We start from the raw sequence: 24,351 nt of genomic DNA, 5'->3' as shown, positions 1-24,351 counted from the left end.
ACTTTCCGTACTTTTGGGACCTTAACCTGTGGTTTCCCTCCTCCCTAGATGCAAACCCGTTGGACTAATCTATCATGGCGCGTCTGGAGGAGAGGTTGTGTGCTACTTCTTATAGAAGTGACCAGTTTCTAGAGGCTCCCATCAAGAAGGAGTAGACCAAGCTCGAGTCTCACTACATTGTCAAGGTATGTGAGGGATTTAAACCCCGTATTGAGGCAATTATTAGAGCTGAGGGCTCGCATATTGAATAAAAGTAGTGCCGAGCACTATTTTCAGATGATTTTGTTAGATAAACGTCCTCACAAAATCCCTCGTTTAAATTTTACACTTGAAAAATTGAAAATAATAAATTCTCTACCACTAGATAAGATCAACCCTGTATACAATAAATAAATCAAGACTAAATAGTTAGTACATATGTAATTATAATGTACATACATGAAAGCAAAATAATAATTTAATTACTTTTGTATCCACGTTCATATAAGGCAAATTAACCTGATTATAATGTTTATTAAATCAGACTGGAGTAAAATGAAATTTTAAAAACATTGTCATTCATCTCAATATTTTGCCTAACAAACAAATGTAAATACATACCTAGACGTCAAAAGGAATTGTTATACATTATATTAATCCCATCTATTTTTATTGTTATTTTTTAGGAATCATTCCATATCCCGCATTTATTGTTATCTTCATTTGTTTTACAAAGTTTTTTTAAGCATTTATATTTTATACAACTCATGCTATGTATTTGAATAAATGCTGAGTCAGTTATTATAAGACATTTATTTATACTTTCACAAAAGCAAAAACAGCATATCTCCTTACACTGATCAACAAATTTGAATATTTTAATAAGAAATAAGAGGCACAACCAAGAATTTTTTTATTTGTTCTAAAAACTGATGAAGTATGTATAAATATGAATGTTGCTCCACATTAGATCTTGAAGAAAAGTAAATTTTATGTTCATTTAAGGGTATTCCATTGGTTTGAAATTATCCGAAAAAATTAATGATGATATCGTGCAATCTTTTTTCTAACAAGAAACCGAAAAAAAGACACCGGTTGGTAGTTGCAAATTATTTCCAATTATCGAATTTTTTATTCCAAAATTTTTAAAGAGAAATGGCACAAAACGATGATGCATTTTGGACATATAAACTTCAATATTGCAATACTTGTAAAAATGAACCAGTTATAGAGGTTTATTTTTTGGGCCAAATTTTTATTCATTACTTTTTTTTTTTTTTGCAAGTACGGAATTTTTTTTTGGCAGATTTTATGTTCCACTTTACAATGCTAATAAATGCCATTACTTTACAAAATTAGTTTTTTTTTTTTCTTCACTACCTTCGATTTGGCATTTTTTTGACAGAAATTTTGACTTCTCATTTAGACAAAAAAAAATCATGTGTAAATATGTTGGTGTGTTTTCTGAAGTTTATAACATTTTTTTTTATTAATTCATAATTATACATTTTATATAATATACAGGCGCTATATTATAATGCATTATAGAACGCCAGCCCGCACCGAAGTGGTCTATAAATTAAGAAAATTACATTCATTGATGTTATTTACCGCTCCCTCCTTGCCCTGGGAACCGCTGAGTAACCCTTTCCTAGTATTAAATAAATAGTATGTCATCTTATCCATGCTTGTTATCAAACGGCATATAGGGAATTAGCCGAGCTATTGGGAAGAATATGAATTTAGTCGTCAGGAAAATTATATGTATAGAATCAAAAATCTAAACATAAGATTTTAATTATAAAAACTACAGACCCTAACTATTTAAAATGAAGGGTTCTTTCTCATTTACATATAATTCAAAATTTGATTCTAAGTTGATGAATGCCTCAGAAGTATGAATTAAAGTTGTTATTATGATGCGTAAAAATTTGAGAAAAACTCTATAAAAAACTTCAATTAACATAGTCATTAACAATTTATTTTAAAAATTAAGTGGCACAAAACTTAATAATTTTATTAATAGTTCTGTTTTTCAATAGAAAAATATATAAACTTAACAACACATTATTAAAAACTTGGACAGGTTCACGTCTACATATGGGTTGGTCCGTCAACACAAAAACATGTTAATGAAATAGTTGACATATTTCAATCAATTATGGGCCTTACATTCAAATTTCTGGGATGAGTTGAAAACTCAAATAATCTTTCCTATATTTTAAAAACATATTTATATGATTTATGGGGTTTTTGGTTCTCTCATTGTGACAGGGAACTTTTGCCACCTTTAAGCATCATTTACGAAGCCTCCTATATTATCAGAATATTTTATTACCAGAAATAGAAAATAACCAATGTTGGTCATACTAGCTTACTTTAGTCTTGATGTGTTATATACAAGCTATGTACATAGTTTAGAACAAAAATTTTGTGTATTTCCATATAATGATGAAACAAAAGTCGATTTTAGTATATTTGATACGATGAGAAAAACAACTCACACTGTTTTTAATTAAAGAATATATATTACCAATTCTATGTGGAATGATTCGAATTTGAAGTTGTATAACTTTGAAATATGAATTTGTTTCTTTAAAAAAAACACATAGAGTATTGACGAATAAAATGTTCAAAAAAATTTTTATATAGAAGCTTTGTTGATCAACATATATTTTAAAAGATATATATATACAGACAAAGGGATTTACATATAATTAAAGTGAAGTATTTTGCACTCATCAACAAAGTTTTTGCAAACAAGTTTTGACATTTATAATAATGCATGAATGATAATAAAAATTATAAAATAGGGTAAATTTTGGGAAATAATATAATGCATTTAAAGAAAATCAATCATAATGTCTGAGAAATACACGTTATAAGATGAAAAATCAAATTTTATTTTATATATTCCAAAATGTTATTAAAATCTTGTAATTCTGAGCAAATGAGTATACAATTAAAAGGAAAAACATACAAATATTTGTCGCTTCTAGTGAAGCAGTAAATATTTGTAGTAACAAACATTTTTGAAACGGATGAAAAAAAAATCCTCTATGCAATGATGATGTTATTACTATGCACATGTAGACTTTAATAGCTTAGGCAAAAGTACATACGAGGTGTGCTCAAACAGTAAGGTGACTATTCAAATTTCGCGGGTAACGTATATTTGTTATGTATGTTTTTTTTATTTTTTTATGTTAGTACCAAGGAAGGCGATATAACTGGAATAGTCACTATTTGAGTTGAGGAAATATTCCTTTTTCTCTTCAAAAAGTTGACAATAACATGAGTTATATTTAAATTCAAACGGCATATATTTTGATTCTTTGAAAGATACGATTAGTTAATCATTGAGGTGATTTATTAACCATGCCCAACGCCTCTGTTGTACCAGATTGTGTTGTGGTTCAACTAAAGAAGAAAATACCAGCTGACATTTCATCCCATCGGCTCCCGACTAATCCCATTAGAAGACAAAAGTGGATTCATGCAATCTGGATTATCAAGAAGATTAAAAAAAAGCTAAAGTTGTATGCTCGCTTCATCCTCTCCCCGAGGATTTCACTTATGAGTCTTTGGATAGGAATCTCAGTAAAATGAAAAAGAAAATCCCCGATGGGAAAGCGACGAAGCCTCACTTTAAAAAAAATGCTGTTCCTTGCATTTAGCCCAACTTACACAGTTATCTATCAACTTCTTCTATATAAAAAAGATAATCTACGGCTATTTCAGCTTCTTGCTTTGAGAAAAAGAAAGAAAGGATAGATTCAGTGTCTAAAGCTTTTTTCGAAGATGAAAAAATCCCTCCATTTGAAACTGTTTGTTCCTCATTGAAAGATAATTCATGAATCTGGTTACAATCTCTGTTTTTTGTTTAGAATCATTTATTGATTCAAGAACAGTCTAGTTGAAAGTCACGGTTTCTTTTTCTTCATTTGAGAAGGTAATATTTCTCTACCCAGTCGTTTTCAAATTCTTCAAATCAAACCCAAAAATATAGATATTCTCCAATTTTGTGAGTGTGAAAATGGACTCCTTGTGATAGAAAGAGGAATCATTATTAAAAAAAAACTGAGCTTCAAAGCTTTTCTCAAAGATTCCATTGTACCTGGTCATCGTCTTAAGAATTTAGTTAAGAAACATGGAATACTTACAGAGACTTTGCAAATTCCAAACATTTTGTCTCTTTTGAAAAGCAAAGAACTATAAAAAGAAGAATTTCTTATTAAAGATCCATTGAATAACTAAGAAGAAAAAGTCAAAGTAGCCGTTTTTTTGGATGGCAGGGGCAAAAATTTTCAACTCAATTAGGCAACTCCTTCAAGCAGAAAAAGCACTTCGCTTCATACCTTTTTCAAAATATACCAAAGTTCCAATAACCGAATTGTCCGGAGTATTTGAAGACACAAATGAATTGGAATGTGAAAGATACTTACACTTGGTGGTTAACATCTGTAACACCGAAATTGGGTTTACCGATGAAGATACCGATCTCGATGCTACTCTTTACTACATCAGTAGGTTAATTGCAAGGTGGGTTTTTATAAAAAAATTTTTTTGTTCCAGCTCCAAGATTCTTTTAATTAAAGAGAGTTCCTTCGATGTCATTAATATTCAAGCTACCACCGAAGAAGAAACTGATAAAACAGTTTAATTCAGTCGATTAATAGAGGAGTACTTATTACCCCTTCGAATGTGCTCTTTTTGTCAATTTGCTACATAACCAACTTCCTAAGTAGCATTTTGAAGAGCCGAGATTTAATGAAAAAGTTGTTCAACGCTTCATCTGCTACTAATATTTTCAATTGGCCAGTTTTCAAAATAATTAATGGCGATGAAAGTGCATTCTCACTTCCAGGAAAAAAAATATAAATCTGGTCACAAGTAACAGGATTTATTGAGCAAAATTTCATGCAAAGTATTCAATCAGAAACTTTGTAAGGACAAGAAATGATGAAATTCGTTCAAGTCTGAAGAGAAAAAAAGAATCAACATTATATGAACGAAGAAAAGCTGCTAAATTATCCTCCATGTCTTCCCAAAAAAGACTTTCTTTGAATATTCTTGATAAATCCTTTTAAATCCTAAAAATACATCCCACATTTTGAATAAAATTAATATTTGTTATTCACTTTTTTTTTATCATAGATAAACCTGACGTTGCATTAAAAGATATCAATTTAAGGGAATATATAAAAAAATACTGATCAAATAAATCTTATTTGGTTATTTATAAATTTTTGATGTTATTTCAGCACGATTGACTTTATTAATCTTTTTTGTTTTTGCTACTACACTTGAACAGGTAAAAAATCGGTGGCAATCCCATTCTATAGCTACCCTTGGTTAGTACATTTGAAAAAAATACATATTTATTGTTTAAAGTAATACAATATGTTTTGTTTGTTTGTGAGAGGCATAATGGTTAGAAGTTTTTTGTAAATTGGGCGATTTTTGCTATTGAAAAAAACATCGATCAAAGAATTTGCAAGAAATTTTGTGGAAACTGTTCTGAGTAAAAAAGTGTTTATAAGGGTACAAACTCTTCCAAGATGGCCAGGAATATGCCAATGACGAGCCTTGCGGTAAAGTTGTAATTGAAAATAGTCGAATGACTATCAGAGAAGTTGCTAAGGACATTGACATATCGGTTAGCTGGTGCCATGAATTTTTTTCGAATGTTTTGGGCAGGAGACGAGTGTCAGAGAAGTCTGTTGGACAACTGCTTAAATTTGATAAAAAGAATCGTGCCATGAGCATGGCCAATGAGCTGTTGATAGACGTCAATGATGGTCCTGATTTGCTCAATGGGGTCATCATAACTGGTGACAAATCCTAGGTACATGGTTATGAAAAAAAAAAGCACAAGAGACCAATGAAAGGACTCTTAGCAAAATATCGCAGAACACGCAAAATACTTTTAACCATTATGCTTCTCACAAAAAACTAAACATTTGTTTTAACCAATAAATATGTTATTTTTCGAATGTATTAACACAAATAAATAAATCAATCAAGAATACCAAATACATGTTGCCCACAAAATTTGAAACGTAACCTTAATTTTTTAACACACTTCGAATAACAACTTCTTTGAATGTGAATGAAGTAACTTGAAAAGGATAATAGTTTTTTTAGTTCAAAATTACTTATAAAGGGTTGATGATTGCACAATATGTAATTAAACATTAGATTCAATTATCAACTTAACAGCATTGCACTGAGAAGAAATATACATATCAAATAGTTTTTTTAATGTTTGTCTAGGAAATATGCAGTTGACTGAAATGCACTCAAGTTAGTTAAACAATCACGTGATATAAGTTAAGTTCATATATGGGGAGGCAACTCCAAATGCTTACACACCTCCTATTTCGAACTTCAAGTATCTTGTCTCTTTGAAAAAGGTGATTATAAGACTCGAACAAGTGTAGTTAGTAACTACGTCATTTCAGCTGTTGTAGTTACCATAAACAACCGATTAGGACCAGTCTTAGCGTTGACAAATTTTATCAGGACCGGACTGATACGACTGCAGTGTTTTTAGCTTTTTTTAGACCGATCCAACACTGTATGTGACTGAAAGGTAAAAACTTTGCTAATTTTGATATGTTATTTGAGCTAAATATCGAAGCTTCATTAAATGTCTATATTCATTTCTGCCTACTACCTCATTCAAACAAGTATAATTTTTAATATAGTAAAAGTATCATTAGAGATCCCCAACGTGATCATACAAGATATTTATGTATGATCTTTTTTAGGTATACTACCATGAGTATATTTTTAAACGAATTTAATATTGCATCGGAAGGTCAAATGCATTTACAAAGCAATGAACCATAACCAAGTCGCACACACAAAAAAATAATCGTTTTAAATCATGGTTTTCTACGTATCTATTAGAAGTTAATAGACGGATTTAAGGATTGTTTAGTATGGCTCTCTCACGGCTACTCAACAACATACAATTATGGACATAGTTCTATTTAGGCAAGTTTCTATGTGTTTAGACTTTCACATTTTCGAGTTTTTATGTTTGTTTATGGAAACAATAAATAAACTAACTTTGGAAAAGTTTGATACCTCTTATACCATTTAGGGCACTTAACACACCATATTCGTTTGCTTTTAATTTGTGGGCCAACATTTGCCACTTTTAGGCCTCTTATAGCGTCTCAACTATCACCTTATGAGTAAAAAAGGTGATTTCAGTATCGTATATCAGTAATAAATATTGTACAAACATTATCACTCTAAAAATCCCCCGAGAAGCCTAAAACTCTGCATGAGTCAGTTTTTAGAGTTTTCACAGCAGAAAATGTTTTTGTGCAGAGGGAAAACTTTAAAGTACAAAAAGGTCAGTCTAGAATGTAGGCATATGTCCAGACATTTGTAGTACATGAAGTTATGAAAATGAATCGTCCTAGGTCCTGGTCTCCAACCACGAAACTCAGGATTTAGACCACGGATGACTAGTTGAGTCGTATTGACCTATATATCTATATATTATATATAGAAATACCAGGGACGTGATACTTAGCCTCTTTTTTCTTCATTCAATCATTAAAAGTAATAAATAGATTGGCTATAAATCACAGTGAAAAAGAAGAGAAAATATAATATAAAACTTATATGATGTAAGTGAAATTTATGTCCTTCTAACAACAACTTTACAGCAAAAGAAAAAGGATAATAATAACATTAGAAATTTCTGAAATTAAGTAACTAACAAATAATTTTCAATAATGACGATAAAGTTTTTTTTTCTCTTTTAAAAGGATATTTATAATACTCTTCAAATCATTTATTGTATGTAGTCTATGCCTCATCATGGTAGCAAAAGTATTTAGAGCCAAAATATACATTCATCGCGGTTTTTGGGAACAAAAAAATCTGCATTATATGGAATCCGCGTTGTAAAGGGCCTTTTTAGTACTAAAATCTGTAAAATGGGATAAATTATTTTTCAAATTCCACTTTTTACTATTATCCGAAATCTTTTTTTTTCAAAAAAATTCCATGAACCAAACCCCTCCCTTCACCTATCCCCTAAAATATAATCCTGTGGACGCTTTTGAGAGCAGAATTGTATTTTTAACTTTTATTTAAAATATTAAAGTATCGGAATCACCATCGGGATTTTTTTTCGGAATTGTATTATCACTAGTTAATTACACATCTGTATAAAAATATTTCAATCAGTTCAATTATTGGGAATGATTGTGAATCTCAATTTGCAATGCAATTAATAAAACTTTAAAATGTACTTTTTCTTATTTTGTTAATCAAAATGAATATCTTATTTCAGTCAAGAAATATCCAAAATTTGGATAAAAGGGTGCACTCAAAATTGAAAATATAATTAAATGACATAAATAATTGTAAATAAAGAAATATAATCTACCCAACTATTGTATATAAGCAATATATTTTATTCTCTTTGAAAATTAAAAAAAAAAGCAAAGAGAAGAGATTTATTGGAAGAGTTTACCTATCTTGAATGATGCATGTACACCAAATATGTAAGTATATATAAAGTAGGACTATTATATACGTAGATTAGTAAGAGAGTAGTAAGCACATCATGCACTCTTTTTACTGTATGAATACTACACAATATATTGAAGAAAAAAATAGTTTTTAATAGTTATGGGAAAATCAACTATTTTTACTGACTTGGATCTTTAACTCTCTTTTATAAAAAAATAACAAAAAAAAAAGTCAGTGACTAACTAAAGCTACGTTACCACAAATATATAAGCCCAATGGGGGAAAAACGTGTGATCAATACATGTGTGCGCGTCTAAAACTGAACACTCTGAAATTTTTAAAAATAGTTAAATAATTCTATAATTTTGTAACTGGTCGACGAATTAATATATTTAACATGGAAGATGAGAGTCTTAGACACATATCTATTCAATATGGCCGCCCATGTCCTCCACTACCAACTCCAGCCTGGACCGGAACTTGCTGCATGACTTGGCAATGAAGCTCTCGTCGAGGTTGGCATTCTTGAGGGCCGACTTAAGCTGGTCCTTGGACTTCTATTGGACTCTCGACAGCATCCCCTTGAAACGACCAAACACTGCGAAGTCAAACGGCAAACAATCAAGCGAGTGAGGCGGCCAAGAATTCCGATCGAAGAAGGCTGGAGTCTCGATCTGAAGGAACTCTTGGGTAAAGTTGCTGGTGTGGCAGCTGGCACCCTCCTTCTGCCACCACCATCTGTCTCCAAAAGTAGCCCTGGCCCAAGGGAACACTTTTTCCTTTACTTATTGACAGTACGTCTCGGAGTTAAGCCTCTCGTGGTACTCTAAGAAGATGAGATCACATTTCTGACCGTCGGACGAAACAACAGCCAGGACCTGGAGGTTGCCCAAGTGCCGTTCCTTACCCACATGCACCACGTCATCATCCCTGGTACCGAGAGACTCCGCCACATAAAATCCGGTGTCGTTGGCCACCATCTCGTCTAGGCTGAAGGGTGTCTCATCACTGAACAAAACGACGTCATCGGCTGGCTTTTTCTTAAGCTTGTTGAGAAGAATCTTCGACCTTGCGAGGCGTTTTCCCCTGTCTACAGGCTTGAGGGCTTGACAAGGGGGTCTCTTGTAGACCTTTAGGCCAAGATCTTTCTTAACTAGCCAGTCCATGGTCCTTCTGCTGACGTTGAACTCCCTGGAGAGCTGCTGACGGTGACCTTGCCTCTCTTGTCTTCGACATACTTTTTCACGGCAGCAACCATTTCGTCCGACATTCGAGGCCTTGACTTAGATCTTGTGGTCGCCTCAGGAGTCCCTTTGGCTACCACTCTGTAAACGGTGGTATAACTGTAGATCAGAACCTTGGCAAATACAGTTGGAGTTTTTCCCTGCGCGGAAAATTCCAAAATTGCGACTCGACGTCTCTCCATATTATCGGCTGTTGTTTCACTGCTGCTATTTAGATTTTGCTGGAGTTTTTTTGATAGCAAGTCAAGAACCTTATCTCCAAGTATAAACCGGGTTCAACTCATTAAAATCACGAATATGTGCATGGCGTAGAATTTAAAGGAGTGTTCAGTTTTACACGCGCACACCTGTATTTGTAAGAAGTAGTGATCTATGCATTTTTTTTTTTTTTTTTTTTGTATTCTCGCGTTTATAACAATATTATTTTATTATTTAATACTGCCCATGGTTAATTCGAGAGACACACAGGCGTACGCAGGGGGTTGGGCCGGAGGGGATTTTTTAAAGGATTTACAACACCCGCTCCTACAAAAAAATCAAAGAATTTTTGCTTATCACAAGAAATTTAAATATTAGAATTTATTTTCAAAGAATCTAATTTTTATAAGAATAGCTATAAATTTTGGAAGTTTTTTGTGAACAGCTGTGGATTTTTTCCCCCAAAAAAAGATTTAATTTTTTGTGTATGGCTGTGGGTTTTTTAATTTTTTTTTCAAAAATTTAATTTTTCTAATTTTTTCCTAAAAATTTGGATTTTGTACTCTTTTTTTCAAAAAATTTCAAAAACTATGTCCCCCCCCCAAAAAAAAATATATATATATATGATCTTGTGGACACCCTTGTGACATGAAAATTGTCGAAATCTTCGTCAACGTTACTAATCTGCAAGCATTAGGACTCTTATTAATTAATTATTTATGCCTATTTTGACAATATGAAGGAATTGTTGATGAGAAGGATATTTGATAGTCGACAGACTTAAAAAGAGCTAATATCATTATGCTGAAATTAGTGTCTACAATTCATAGATTTTTATCAGTTGACGAGAAATCAAAAGCTTTAAATTGAAGTTTTATTGATTATGAGTGTTCAATTTTAAATGATAAACTTATTTTAATTCCCTAAATATTTCATTTGGGCATTTTAATGCTTATATTTCTTTAATATCTCTATTTTTATTGTTTTAAAAACTTAGTTGTTTGTGTAAGAAGTTTGCTGTTATTTTTATGTATTTATTTTGAGTATAATAAACAGCCCAAATTGGGGGCTAAAAAAATATATATATTTATCCCTATTTTGAACATTCAAACCCTTTTTGAGAACTAAGAGCATCATATTTTTATAGTAATCTTCGTCAGCAGATATGGTCAAAATTGCCAACATATAATTTCCTTTTTGATTTACACTCACAAAGATTTACTTAATTTTCACATCTCTTATTAAAACTTTCAAACCTCAAACACTCTACCTACAAAATAAACAATTCTTGCGATTTAAAATGTGTCTTATTTTGAGGGAGAAAAAAAGGCACGTTGGTAGTTTTTGTGCTTCTAAAATTTAATTTCTAAGTGTATTTCCACCCCTACAAACAATTTTAAATCGCAGAAAAGGAATAATTGTTGAGGCTTGAAGATTTAAGAAATAAGTTGTATATTGGTCCGTTCCAAATTTATATACGTGCATGATACAATAAAAGTAACTACTTGATGAAGAGTTTTTTTTTTTTTTTTTTGTGAACAACAATTAAAGAACCAAGTCATTTACTTTTTGATAGAGGAGCCTTTAGGAATTAAATACATATGGTAGTAATAAAAAGGTTTGTCCGTAATATACCTTGGTAGATTTTATGAAGAATGTACTCTTCTCTTTTTCTGAGCTTAATGACCATTTTCCCTGCCAAAAAGAGGGAAAACTGTAGTCATGATCAGATCCATAAAAAAATAATAACCAAAAGGTGTGGAAGGAGAATGGGGGGGAGAGTACCACTTCAACTCTTCAGAAAAAAATAATGGCATATGACTTTTTCCACTTGTAAATGTAATGTGTGTAATAAAATGATAAAAAAATAACAGAGTTGACCTCTAAAAAATGTCCTAAATTATTGAAAGAAAATATCTCCTAAAGGTTAGTCTACATCAATAGAGCAGTTGTAATATTTAAACTTGGGCTATTCATGTATGTCACTACATAAATTATCTAAAAGCCCGAAGGCGATACATTTTAAGGATTACATAAAATTTGGTGCAGGGATATGGACCAACAGCCGTCCCTCCACTCGGTGAAGCCTCTGGGCATAGTATGAAGGAACTCATTAACAACTATAGAAATTTTTGTTTATCTCAATGTACAGCTTATTATAATTGGTTGTCATAATTATATGAAAATGCCATATGGGGAGTCAAAATAATTCCAACTACAGGATTATGCAAAATCTGGAGTGTTTGAAACCGCGTTGTGTGGGGACCTCCTGTATATCATTTGATATTTTAAAAAACCATTGTTATTACGATTCTTATTAAGAAGGATTTGTCTGTAACATATTCATAAGATTTACAGATATAACATGGGGATCGGCATGATTATATTTTAGGGGGGCTTGATTTTTTTAACCCAAGAATTAAAAATTTCTAAAAATGTTTTTAAAAAACACGTAACTTTTCACAATAAATTTTATTTTTTTGGAAAAAAATTCAAAAATTAAATTTCAGATTGGAAATCGATTTCAAAAATCACCAGCTTTTTACAAAACAAATTAATTTTTCGATAAAAATTTCAAAAATGACCAGCTTTTTATTAAAAAATTTCAAAAATTTATTTTCAAATATTATATTTTATGGAAAAAATGTTAAAAAATTCGTAGCTATTCACAAAAAATTAAATATTTAGAATAAAATTTTAGATATTAAATATTTTTTTCTGCCGCATAGTTTCCCCAAATGACGAAAAAAAACTCTAGTAAACAGCAAAAATTCCTGGATTGGCGAGAAGGACTACAGCCCCTCCAGCCTATGAACCAATTAGCCTTATAGGTAGCTAAAAGAAAATGTGTATATATACAAATCATAGCTTAACTCATGCAAATGTTACTTACAATCAGAGGGGAGGGAGAAATTCAATAATATTCTAGCTCTCAACATAATCAAAAACTTTTTTACTTTCAATAATGTTTTTATTTGTTGAATATTTTATGTAATTTACTGATATTTTTTAAAACATACTATGGAGAGAAAGAAATGCTTACTACGTGCAAGTGGTAAGAATAAAGGAAAGTAAATAGTTAAAGTACTAATCACTAGATCAAACACACACAAATAGATGGCTCCTCAAGAATTACAAATCTATATGAGAGAGAAAGAGAAACTCACTAATTAGTAGTGCATATCTAAAATATGTACATTAGGATGGTTGCGTTTTCAACTCTTTTCGAATTTCGATTACGGTCAGTTTGGAATAGTTGTCATTTGGTAAGAAAATAGTCTAAACAAAATTTCATTTCCTGCAATGGCATCTTTAGCTAGCACATATTCTTCAAAGTTTGAAAGGAGATAAAAACTATTTATTTCGTCAATAAAGATTAAAATACAGCATTAATCTTTATTTTGCATGAATGAACCATGATATACATTATTCTAACTGATAAAAAAAATTAATAAAGTTTTTTCTAAAGTTATCCTATGGAGCAAAAAGAGAAACTAACATTAGAAAATTTTGAAGCTTTCTTTCTGAAAATATAAAACAGGGAGCGCACCAAACGGGGATCATCAAATTTTTCTAATTTTTTTTTCTTTTTATATTGTGCAGGACACTTAGAAAAAAGACTTACGAAACACTTCTTATAATTGAAAAAAATATCTAGCAAATATTTAATGCAAAATAACTAAAAACGTCTTTTTTATCTAAATTCACTACGTCTTTTTTCATAATTTGATCCTGATGTGCGTTCTAAAGACTAACTTGTAGTACAATGCAATTTTGTATAAGTAATTTTCATACCATTTGACAACTATTCTGCACTATCTGTGGATTGTATAATAAAGCTAACATTTTAAGGATATACAACAATTTGACTCCACTAAAAGATGATACATTTTACTTAAAATGTTGTAGTTTATAGCACCTTGTAAATGTAGCTATTCAAATAAATTATGATAATTAGGTATATGTGTTAAAAGCTAATGGACTGTTCACCACTCTAGTCAGTGTAAAATAGTCACAATTTATCTAATGTTGTGAACTTGGATTTTAGTGCCTACCACATGCAGAGGCCATCATTTCCTCTCAGGATACTCCACAGACTTTTTAGCTTTTGTTACTGTTAGTTAAAGGCACATAACATGGTTTCACACTTAATAAATTCATATCACATTACAGTTAGTATATTATCGCTGCTAAAATATAGAAAAATAATTTCGACCTAGTTCAACGAAAAAATAAGTATATTATCAATTGTCATACTTTTCATATTTATCAATATCACTAATAGTGCAAAAGTTATATTTTTAGAACAAGCGGATCCCACACTTTGGTAATTCGAAACCAAATCAGACCCAAAAAAAACAAACCTAAATAGTAAGTCAAGAACAACTCAATTTTTGGTGGATTATAGATAATTAAAGGAAACTTCCGCACTTAATTTCCCGTAAAATGGAATCTTGAGAGAAAATCCCTATTTTATACATAGGACCATAAAATTTTAGGCTCATTTGGAAAAATTTGGGCCTCATTCTCACCCTAACGTATCTCATAACCTTTTTTCGAAAAGAAACATACAGACACACACTAATTAACTATAATATCAAACTAATGAACTGTTAATTAGTAAACAATTACATTATTGAATGTTCTAGGTGCGTATTACATATAAAAATACACGGGTTTTCAGTAATAATAGAAGAAAAAAACCAAAAAACTTTTCCTAATTCAAAAACTTTCTTAATTAGTTATTATTGTCAGTATGTTAATAAAACAATAATAAAATAAAAACAGACTGTACCATATATATGTTGCGGTATACATTGTTGTAACTTGTATACGCGGAATGTACGACTTGCAACTTTAAAAAAAAAAAAGAAGATAATTGATTACTCTACATTAATAATTTAGTTTGGATACGGGTTAATCAATAATTGAATATTCCATGGATGGTTGATATATGTTCAAGGTGAAATATTTGACTTTTTGTAAATGCAAAATACTAATTGTAATTTTATTCGTCAATACATAATAAATATGTAATTTCAATACAAGTACACTTTTTAAGTTTCCCCACACGCCATACCTTCTCTGTCTATCTCAAAATTGGACACAACGACAGCGGAAAGTTGAAATTGAATTATCGAAACCTTTGAATAATAAAGAAAAAAACTTCGCTAATGATATTATTGGAGAAGGGAGAGAGGGGCTAGGAGTCGATCTGTGGAATGAGGATGAGGCCGGAGGAGATCCCACCACATTTCTACGGTATGATTTCCTCGGGCATGTTTCCTAAGTCTATGAATCGACTCCAGAGCCCTCATTTCCCTCCCCTTTCCCCCTCATAACACTCATAACCTTCTCCAGATAATGATACCTTCCATCTAATTTCATGATCCTCCCAAAGTGCTAATTATCCGAATATCTTGAAAAATTCGAGGTTCGTCTCCACCTATTCCATTGACAATAATATATTCTTCGCTTTACAAAGTTACTTTCTTAGTATTTAAAGCTAGTGATAATTAAATTTCAACTTTCCGCTGTAACCGTCTCTAATTTTGTACCCTTTAATACATCAAAACGAAATGATAAGATAAGTGTATATGGTATAGTTGTTAGCTAGAATGACCATTGCTCTAATTAAATACGGCGTACAAATTTTAACTTATACAACCTTTTTATACAAATTGCAACTTGAACACAACATATTCATGCATATATATATATGCTATACAAGTTGCAAATTTTATAAGCAAATTGTACAAGCTGTTATTTTTTTATCCTTTTAAAATACAGTATTAAATTATAACCTTGGTCATACTATCATTTCCTTTTGACCTATAAAAATTAATTGGTTAATATATATTTAAGAGTAATATACATTTGAGAGTTTATAACGTGCCACAGAATACTTATATTTTAGTAATTTGTAATAAAATAGTAAAAAATTACTTCATGAATATATGTATCATCCATGGAGTATTTAATTATTGAATTGTCCTCATCCCAAGAACTATACATCCTTCATTTAAAATGATTCATCTCATTTTTTGGTTGCAACTTGTGTTATACAAGTTCCAACTTCTACACAACATTTACGAGTATATCATAGTAAAGTAATTATTAAAAGAGTGTTCTTTTTGTCAAAATAACAAGGAAAATACTCCTTTATTTCATAAATGGATGATATATGAAAATTAAAATATGTAAAGTTAATTTTGTAAATCTCTAGGGATATTTTTTCTTCTTCTAAATAAATAATTAAAAAATAGGGAAAGAAATGTTCTTCCTTCCTCAATCCCCCTTCCCTTCCCTTATCTTCCTTCCTCTCCTCCCAGAGTAGAAAATATCGGCGGGACTGCATCGAGGATTGGGAATTAGTGATAGAATGAAGGGAAGAAGCGTTGTAGTAGTGATGGGATAAGTGATAATTATGTATCATTAATTTCAATCCACGTCTCATTCGTACAATAATTATATTAGAACCATACAAAACACCTTACCTAAAATATATAAGAAAATATCATTATGATCTATTTAATTAATCAATTAATTAAGTACATTGTATCGATAAATAAATAGACGAACACATGAAATACATTATTACCCAAATCTCCGTATTGAGCGTCTCCCATTCCTTTCTCCAAATCTTTCGAAGTACCCAAAGTTCCAATGATACTTTGGAGTCCTCATCGAGTATATTCAGTGACTCACGCAAACACTCCAGATCCCAAGAGCACCGATTTCCAGCACCGCCACTGCACTCAATCACTCGTAATTCACTCTCAAATCCCATCACAAAATACAAATAAATATTGAATAATATAGTCAAACACTGCTATGACTCAGATTCATAAACTTGGGTCATTGGCGCCAAACTGTCTGCCTTAGCTAATAATAATTAAAAAATACTTTTTTTTCTCTTTTTAGCGTATTCCCCTCCCCCCCTTTCACCTACGTCTGCATCACGTGGCCTGATCTCCCATCCCTTCCAATGGAGTTGGAGTCCTCATCAACTTGTTCATCTCGAAATATTATAATATTTATTGTTATCTACAAGTTGTAATGTTTGTACAAGTTGCAATGTTTGTACAAGTTGTAACTTGTATGAGCGAGTGGTACAAGTTGAATTTTTTCGCTTAAAATAAACCTGATTTAATAACAGCATGAGTCATTTATTTATATATAAATTATACATCGATATGCTAGTATTTTTTATTTCGATAAAATAATTATATACTTATCTAATAGTAATTATTAATTTTCGTCAAAATACTCAAAATTACAGGATTAACGGTTAGTATCCAAAGAATATTCAATTTTTTCATGGTTCTAACTCAATTTTTGTGAGGCAACTCTTGTACAATTTGATAATACATCATACAACTTGTACAAAATCGTAACTCGTACACGACATATGTAATATTATATAAAAATATTAGGGTGCCCCAAAAAAGCTAAAGTAATTTATTTATAATGCATGCCCTCAATTAATTTGTTTGATTTCAGCAACACAAATATGAAAAAATATTTAATTAGATTTGAATAATGATAACTTGTGTTTCAACTTAAACTTTGACTTGAGTGTAGGAAGGACCGGACCATTCTATACTCCAATGCAAATTACAAAAAAAAAATACTTAGTATATGTCTATTTAAATTAGTTTGCCTTTTAGTACATATATGTAAATTTGATTGTGTAGAAATTTGGTGTGTCTTATATGAATCATTTTTAAGTCATTGAACAAAACCTGAAGAGTTTCAACTGATCCCAGTCCACTTGTCCTACAATGTTGAGTTTATTTTATTTATTCATTAGGAGCTATATGTAATATGCATATCATATTTGAAAGGAAATAAGTACTTAATATGCCTTGAGACACCCTAATATTATAAATCCTGCTCATCTAAAAAAAATTGTACATTTTTTTAACGCCAGTACGCTATTATTATGCACGTCGTTACCTTTTGTTGTATCAACCAGCGTTTCATCCAAAAAGAAACAGAAAAAAGTATTTATTTGTTAGCTAACAAATAAATACCCTTTGTATTTGCTAACTAGCGAGGTAACGCTGTGATAGTATTTAAAACTTTAAAAACAAAGAAGCAAAATATAGACCACGTGATCAATATTTGTACAAAGAAATGGTGGTAGCCACACTTTCCTTTGTCCCAAGCTAGGATCGTGGAGTAAGTCTACTTGTATATTCCTGCATAACCAACAAAAAATCTCCATGAATGAATTAGGGAAAGGGGGAAAAAGTTGCTAATGGTAAATGACGTCATCCTTGTCATCATAAAAAGTGACATCTTCCATAGGAAAATAGATAATTCTACGATAACGTTGTTTTAAATAAAGCTTTAGAGCTGATGAGAAGTAATTTATTTTTAATTTAGTAATTTATTTACTTTTTTGTTGAATGCCCATCAAATGAAATGAATTTATGTCGGTATCACCATGTTGCATAAGTAAAGAAGGAGATAAATGGTCTTCAATTTTCTCTCCCAACAACAACAACAACAAAATAAAGTATTAATTTATTATTGGGCCTTGCCCCTATATATAGAGTGTAAAATATATTTTGAGAATCTTTGTACAAATAGGCTTGCACAGAATAATATATTTTAACAAAAATCAGGGGCGTCCGCAGGTGGTGGCAGGAAAAATTAAGGATTTTTCCAAAAAATTTCATATTTGAAATTTTTTTATGAATAGATTTTTGAATTTTTTTTTCAAAAAATTTCATATTTGAGATATAATTTTTGAATTTTTTTTCAGAAAAATTTAATTGTTTGTTAACAGCTGTGGATTTTTGAATTTAAAAAATTATATTAAAAAAAACAAGCCACCTCCAAAAAAAAAAAAAAAAAAAAAATATGATCCTGCAGGGCCCTAGAAATAATTTTAGTAGAATAATATATTTTGTAATTTATACCATCCAACTACAAGTGAAGTACTTACTTCTACTCCAAAAAAGACTTAAAAATTCATGGTAATTGTACACAATGTAATTTACTGCTTCTAGGCATACATACATTTAAGCAATTTTGATTACAATTGATGGGAGTAATATGTATTATATATACATACATATATTGTAGATACGTGTAGTTTATACCTTTAAGTTGATTTACATATAAATTTAATTTTTTACCTATCTTCCACATTCAAAATTGAAATTAACTTTTTATTGCTTTAGTCTTCTTTATTCTGCTTCTTTTACTTCCCTTAGTTATATGTATGTATTTCCTTCTCCCTTCTTTGAATAAGTATTACCGATATTTCTATCAATTTTTTGATAAAAATATCTTCATATATTATGTTTTATTATTGTGTTATTTTTTCAAAGCAAAAAGTAAAATTCAACAGAAAGAAAGTCAGATATACTAATATATTTCTATAGCTCTTTTTACATTATTGAATATTCTCTAATTTTATATTGATATATGAACTAGAATATGGAGGTGTGATATATAGCCTATACCTACATAATAGCTTGTGTCTAAATGGGGCCATATTTAAAGATGGAGGGAGGAAGAAGAAGTGAAATAATAATCTTGATCTATTGAAGATCGAAAGAATACTTCCATTCATATTCTATAATGTTCAATGTATTAGATAGAAAATTCTATGAAATTCTCTATTTTTCTCTCCCCTAATTGAATTCCTAATCAAGTTTTCATAAAAATCAATTCACCTAGTCATTTATTCCCTTACATTATGGGAAGTGGGAATAGATAAGGCATCACTATAGGCGCCTTTCAATATGGGCATAACATACACCCTTTTTATTAAGTTATAAATGCCTTCATTTTAAGGCTTACATATACTTTATATTTTTTGGCTAGTACATCCTTGAAAAAAATAGAGTTTCTTGATAAATATAATATCTGACAAAAAATAAATGTATTATTGATGTTTTGATGATACCATAATATAATGAAAATAATAATTTCCACGGTATATCAAAACAATGTAACCGAAAATTAAAGTGGTCACCCTGACAATTTGAAGTATGTGTGGGGGAGAGCAGCTTTGCTTTCGTGACTTTTTCTTACATTAGCTGCGATCAGTTATGTGACAGGGGCTTCCGCAAGATTATATAATTTTTTTTTTCTTGGTTTTTTAAATTTTTTTGAATTTTTTTTTTCAAAAATTACAATTTTCTGGTAACAATATTAAAAAATTAAATTTTTCCAAAAAGAAATGAAGAATTTAATTTTTCTGAAAAAAAAAAAAAAACAGAAACAAAAATTTCAAGTGTTAAATTTTTGTCAAAAAAATTCTCCATTCTCAAAATTCAAAAAAAAATTTCAATTCTAAAATTGTTCAGACAAAATTAAAAAAAAAGTTTATACTTTTATCAACATTCTCGCCTTCATTAGTGAGAACTGCTTTAGAAAATAAAAAACAATATATTCAATGGTTCTAAGAGGATTTGCCTTAAACATTTTTTGCTTGTAACGCTTTTGCCTTGTTACACTTTCACCTTGAGCCATTTTCCACTTGTGACGCTTTCGCCTTGTACTGTTTTGCCTTGCTACGCTTTCCCTTTGACACTTTTTAGCTTTAGATATTAATAGAGAGAATACCACTTCATCTTAATTATATATTTGTGTTCATGTTCTTTACCTTAGTATTTTTTAAATATTCTTTCCACATTTATGTTAATATTGTTTTTCAAAAAAAAATAATTTTTTTGTGAATAGCTATAGATTTTTGAAATTTGTTTGAAAAAAATATTTATAAAAAATATTTTCAAAACCCAAGCGCCTTGTAATTAAATATATAGTATATGATGTATGAATTGCAAAATGTACAGAATATATAAAAATATAACAACATACACTTGTCTTGTTTCTCACACTATTTGACCTTGAAAATAAATATAACATTATATGGATACGCTACGACGGTATATGTACGTTGCACAGTACTTCTAATCCTATTTTTATTACAGAATAAACTAATGAATTCCCGTAAATGATAATGTATATTTTCTGATTAAAGATCTTGTTATAATATATATTATAACGAATAACATGAAAACGGAAAAAATAGGACTCAATGGGTCACGTAATGGTATTAAAGAGTAGGTACATAAAGTATTATTCTATATTGACCATATCTATAAAGGTACGTTACAAATAATTTCAAATTCTATTTTTCATTTTAAACCCGTTTTATCTAATAGGTAATGGTAAAAAAAACAACATTTTAATACCAAAATCATGTCTCTAGGTTTAATATTAAGGAAGTCAAGAGAAATTTATCAACGGAATTGTATCCCTTTTTTCATACTGTGTATGTTCTAACCTACACAAAAATCTGTGATCTAAAATGATATTTCAATAAAATAATACAACTTTCTTAAACATCAAGATAATTAAATAATTATTGTCTCTCCAGACAATTAATGATAGTTATTGAAAGAAAAAGGAGAGGCTAAAAATTAAGATTATTTACTTTCATATTGCGCAATAAAAAAATTGAAGGTGCTAGTGTCGTGTTAAAATTGATGTACGTCGCATAAGCAATTTTTTTTAATACTTTACAAGATATTCAATAAATATACTTTTTTTAAATCCATTATAATTTTTATTTAATCCATAAAATCTTAATCATGATTTTAAAGGCTATCTTGAGAGACTTCCTTTAATGCATCTTGGCAGAAAAAAATATTATTTCATTTCTATTTTTCAAAAAAAAATTTTTTTTATAAATAGCTATATATTTTTGAAATTTTCTCCCAAAAAATTTAATATTTGAAATTCTTATTCCAAGAAATTTAACTTTCTGTTAATACTTATGCATTTGTGAAGGTTTTTTCCATAAAATATAATTTTTACATTTTTTTATAATTAACTATGAATTAAAAAAAATTCCACATTGTTTTATTTTTGGATATTTTTTCAAAACAAATCCAAAAACTAAGCCCTTCCAAATATAATCCTACTCATCATCATTCAGAGACCAGGAGTGGTCTCCAACCTTTTTCTAACCGTGGACTGGTCAACAGTTGACAATCTTACTGCGGACCGGTCGGGAGGGATGAAATAATAATGATTGAACACGTGAATCCAGGTTTTGAACTCAAATTTTTGGGATAAATTTAGATACCCGAGAGTGTTAACTGATGTATAAAACCAGAATTTTATCTATCTGACTTAATTTGGCCCAAATATTGTCTTAGAAATATAATTTATTAATTTTCTAATTCTTTAAATGTGGGGGTTCATTTTGGCTAATTTAAGTACAATTTGCGGTGCCTCCATAGGATTAATCAGAATCATATGTTCATTGAAATAAACTATAATTTGTTGGAAAATGTAATCTATGGTCAATTTTGAGAAAAAATATTCTAGCTTCCTTTTGACTTAACATGCTACAAATATGCAATTCGATTACAATGAATCAGTACTATTATGAGTTGGTCATAAGTAATATACAATAAATTTTAATAATTAATAATGACTTAATTCATCTATATTTACATATGGGATTAAGAGGAGATCGATATGAATCACAAAGGTCATATTCTATATTTGTGACAATAAAATATTGTTAATTTTAGTTGGCTATTAGTGTTTTGAACTTTAGTTTCATTTTTTAATTATTCCTAAAGACAGTTCACACAAAAAAAAGCGTTGGCGGCCCAGACCTACATGAAAAAATTCTCGTTTTTCCACGTTAAAACTAATTCAGCAATCTCATTTGGAGTATCCGACTTTTTATGCCTCAAGACTGACAACTTAATTTAACGAGTGCGCTAGTGTATGTATGTATACTGTACACGCCTGGTACTACCTAATGATTTCAACACTAAACAGAACGCGGAACGGAATGAAAATAATGACTGAACAATTAGCGAAAAAAAAAAAAATATGAAGAGAACGCCAAAATAGCAGAAAGCTTACATACCTTGGATGGAGGGAGTAAAAGTGAGGTCAGAGAAGATGAAGACTTGATGTTGGAGGAAAATTCTCCACCTCCTAAGCCCAAAAAGAATTTAAAAAAGCAAGCTGTTGCCAAAAATGGAAATAAACGTAAGGCCCGTAGCGATGAGGTCTGTGACTACAGTGATGATGATTAAGAATTTAAGCAATCGCGAACGAAGAAGAAAGTTCACAAATCTAACGGGAAATAAAACTAATCAACAATTCGACATAGTAACATTTTACTTCAAGTCTTCTAAATGATTTGAAGATTATCCCAGTAGTCCTATTCAGGTCCACAATTAGCTTATTTTGGGCCCTCGGCAAGAAATAATTTGGCGTCACAGCTTCGTCCGCCATAATTATTTTTTGGGAAAAGGAGGCTGAAAAGCCGATTACATACTGGGCGATTACCTAAAGCTAAATCCAGCCAGGTTATATTATATCCCATCCATTAATACATCCTAAATCAGACATTTGTTCTTTAAAAAAAAATTCTTTAAAAGCTAAAGGTGATTGTTTATGGAAAAGATTACAGGCAAAAAAGAAATTTGTCAGGACCTGACGTATAATTTCCACAAAAGAATTTCAATTTTTTTCCCAATAAATACGTAATGATCAACTTTGAAAGAAACCTAATTTTTCTGTAGTATTTAATCTTGCTGATATTATGTAATGTCATTCTATGCAATATCTATGTATAAAATATTTTTATGGATATGAAATGTAGAATTAATTAAAAAGTGTGATTAATTAATTTAAAGTATAAATGTATGTACAACTTTTTAATACATTGTCAAGAAACTTTATAATTTGATATGCACATTTCTTGAGCAGTTAGAGGGTTTATCCATCTGAAAACGTCATTTTCTGTAGATATTATGCATATAATATATTTGGTGAAATGTAAATTCACATAATATGTGTGTTTGATGTTTTCCTTCAATTTATTTATTAGATTACATTCATTATCAGCTCGAGCAGAGTGAGTGTCCAGTCACTAAAGAACCGGAGACGGAGTATTGATGATGATATAGTTATCAATCATGTCTTCTGCTTTTTTCATCTTCTATGTATAAGTAGATCTGTTTCGAAGGAATGAAGCTCATTATCTGGTAGACTTGTAATTGATGTACTCTGTGTGTCAATGTCTTATACGCATGTATATTAAAATATAACATACCCTATGTAATGAAATTGCTTCTGAAGAACAGAAAATCTGACATAGAGCAGAATATAAATATATACATCAATGTATGTATGATTGAAGTGGTTCAAGTGCTTGGAATATGCAATCAATATACGAAGAACGTTTCTACTAATTACAAAATAACCCTACTACAACGCTATTTTGGAAGTATAGTTATTGATATATCTAACTACAGGCTACTCACGGTTTTTAAAAACAGTTATTTTTAATGTTACTTAATGTTAATTTAATTTTTGAAACTTTTTTACAAAAACTTAATTTTGGAAACTTTTTTCCAAAAAAATTAAT

General features: G+C 30.2%; 1 protein-coding gene across 6 annotated transcripts in view; it reads right to left on the bottom strand.

Annotated features, from left to right (window-relative positions):
* Positions 1–24,351, bottom strand: part of LOC121119657 (uncharacterized) — a 353,492-nt gene that overhangs the window by 217,861 nt on the left and 111,280 nt on the right. Inside the window, exon 1 of one of the 6 annotated variants that reach the window (XM_071889782.1) lies at positions 16,525–18,680. The exons of 4 other annotated variants lie outside the window; for them this stretch is intronic. In XM_071889782.1, the coding sequence (XP_071745883.1) occupies positions 16,525–16,713 (189 nt within the window). In that variant the 5' untranslated portion in view covers positions 16,714–18,680. Of the gene's footprint in view, positions 1–16,524; positions 18,681–24,351 lie in introns of those variants that run through there. One more of the 6 variants, XM_071889786.1, reaches the window with a different exon arrangement.

Source organism: Lepeophtheirus salmonis, chromosome 6, assembly GCF_016086655.4.
Source record: "Lepeophtheirus salmonis chromosome 6, UVic_Lsal_1.4, whole genome shotgun sequence".
NCBI classification, from domain to species: Eukaryota; Metazoa; Arthropoda; class Copepoda; order Siphonostomatoida; family Caligidae; genus Lepeophtheirus; species Lepeophtheirus salmonis.
This window is presented reverse-complemented; position numbering and strand designations above follow the sequence as displayed.